Consider the following 2500-nt stretch of genomic DNA (forward strand, 5'->3'; position numbering starts at 1 on the left):
ATTCGGTATTGAATTAATTTTTTTTACCACAATTATTGTTTAATATTTAATTTTTATATTTGTAAATTAATGTGTATTATTACAATTAATATTTGTAATTGATTCTATTTCATATAGAATCAATAGAAAAAAGATTTTCAATATTGGATTTAAGGAAGGCTAAACTGATATACCAAGATTTAGATATAGATATAGATTGATATAGATATAGATTTGAATTTTTATAATTCCGAGTGTGAGTTTAAATAAAATTTCTCATCCCTCCTTTTTTAATCGTTCGATACACTCGATAACGATTATCGTAGCAGTAACTTATCGACGCGATTCTCATCGACACTCGATGACTTGCAGGAATTCTCGATGTTAGCACTAACGTTCGCGCCGGCCGATGTTCGCGCGTCAGATTACAGATATTTAATTAAATTTCCTCGATCGAGAGAAATTGGCTCATCCAACGTGAGTGAAAAGATTGGGAAAGATATGCCAGGAGACGAAAGAAAGACAACGGAAGACTATAGTGATTCTGAACTGCCCCGAAGGTTTAATTGAGAATTGAGGCTACGGACGTGGAGGGTCAATGTGCTATCACACATATTTCGGGAAGGAGGAGAGAGAAGAAAGATAATGATGTAATGAATCTGGAGACACTGGTAGTGTCTCAGCGCTAAGCCAAGGCGCAGCGACATTGCCGTGCCTTTTTTATGCGATTATATTCACTCGCTCGTGAACGTTTTGTCACGATTGCCCTTTGGCCGCGATACACACGTCATATGTGTCACGCTGTCGTGAGGAAAAATAGCACGTGGCATCGAGATAGTTCCTTGATATAGCACGGGCTGTCGGACGCCAAATCGACCTTGCCGGGAAGTCCGGTGACGGACGCATCTCGAGGACATCAGAGGACACGTTGAGATCGGACGAGATTCCGAGAGATTTCGTTGCGCGATAAAATACAGTTAAATTATGATACATCATTTTCGGACAAAGATTATAAAACGTCACTAAAATTCACGAACGGTATGTACATCTCAATGTCAACATAGGGTGCTTTCTATTTAGATGTTTAGAAACTTCATCGAATGTTAAATAAAAATAAAATAATACATGAGTGCATCCGGATGAAATTTTTGAATGCAGTTTTAATGATACAAATAAACTATTCTCTTTGACATTCCAATAACTAACAAAAATAAAATGATATTTGTATTGATTTGTATCATTAAATGAAAAGCACTAGTATTTTTTAATTCATTGATTGATGGATCAATCACATTATGTACAAATGTTTGTTTCATAAAAGTTGCATTTGTACATAATGCGATTGATCCATCAATGAACTAAAAACTCACCTGTATTCTCGAATGAATTGTATACTCTTTCCTTCACCACATGAAATGTACAACTTCATGTCTGTTTTTCTAGAACACTGATTGTACAGTTGGAGTTCTTCTCAAACAAGATGAGCAGTCAGCTGCAGACTAACTTGATCGCCGCTGCTATCGGAGCAACTATAGGCGTTATAAGCGCTGCTAGTATCTTTATATATCAGAAGGTCTTGGAGAAACAGCAACATGCCATGAAAAATGCCCATCTGGACGAAGTCGATCGTCGTCTCACCGAGTTGCAAACGGAATTAGAGAGATTGAGGTAATAATTGCTGTTCTTTTATTGATATTTCTTTCATTGATATTTTAAGATGTATAAAATATCCTAAAGTATTTGGTCTAATTCAGTTTCTTCTACTAATCCTGATTAATTAGATACTAACTGGTTTATTCAGACGTTTATGTATATTTATATGTTTATATTATTTATTTATTTAATTTGTCTTGCGGCTTAGAATGGCTTTCAATTTATAATCTTTTACAATAATATTTTTTAAAGTTATAAGAAATATATTGTCGAAAAGAATTGTCTCTTTTCTATCTTTAAAAGTTAAATTAAATTAAATTTTTTTCCAAGCGTTATGTACATTATTTTTCCAATGTTATACAATTTTTAAGTGTAAGAATGTCAACAGATTAGAAGAACACATTTACATTTCTAGTTTTTTCATCAGAATGAATATTAGACAAATATCTTCTAGGAGTTAACGTTTTTATTTAATTTAATTTCATTGGTATCTAATCCTTTTCAGAGCACAACAAAATCAACAAAGAAAGAAGAAGAAGCTTAATTCTAAACGTGATAATGATCATATGTACACTACAACAGATAATGATACTGATGTGGATGGCTTTTCAACAGCAGGCGACGAAGAATTTTTCGATTGTTCAGACAGCGAAAATGGTATAAGTGACATTGAAAATAGGTCAGTTTAATATCTCTATCATTCAAGTGCATCGCGGTTATCGTAGCTGTAAATTTAGTTTAATGTTGCATTATTGCATATATCAAATCAATCATTCTATATCAAAGATTTTTTTGCTTGTACTTACAAGTAATCTACAGGCTTCATTTAAATTATAATTGCATGCTGAAATTTGTTGAGTTGCATTTA

The 2500-nt window shown here is 33.2% G+C and overlaps 1 protein-coding gene across 1 annotated transcript in view; it reads left to right on the top strand.

Moving 5' to 3' along the window:
* Positions 1-327: 327 nt before the first annotated feature.
* Positions 328-2500, top strand: part of LOC108692217 (regulator of microtubule dynamics protein 1-like) — a 3619-nt gene continuing 1446 nt past the window's right edge. Inside the window, exons 1-3 of the mRNA XM_018200391.1 lie at positions 328-1017; positions 1423-1647; positions 2138-2311. Of these exons, the coding sequence (XP_018055880.1) occupies positions 1460-1647; positions 2138-2311 (362 nt within the window). The 5' untranslated portion in view covers positions 328-1017; positions 1423-1459. The remainder of the gene's footprint in view (positions 1018-1422; positions 1648-2137; positions 2312-2500) is intronic.

Source organism: Atta colombica, unplaced genomic scaffold, assembly GCF_001594045.1.
Source record: "Atta colombica isolate Treedump-2 unplaced genomic scaffold, Acol1.0 scaffold66, whole genome shotgun sequence".
Classification (NCBI taxonomy): Eukaryota; Metazoa; Arthropoda; class Insecta; order Hymenoptera; family Formicidae; genus Atta; species Atta colombica.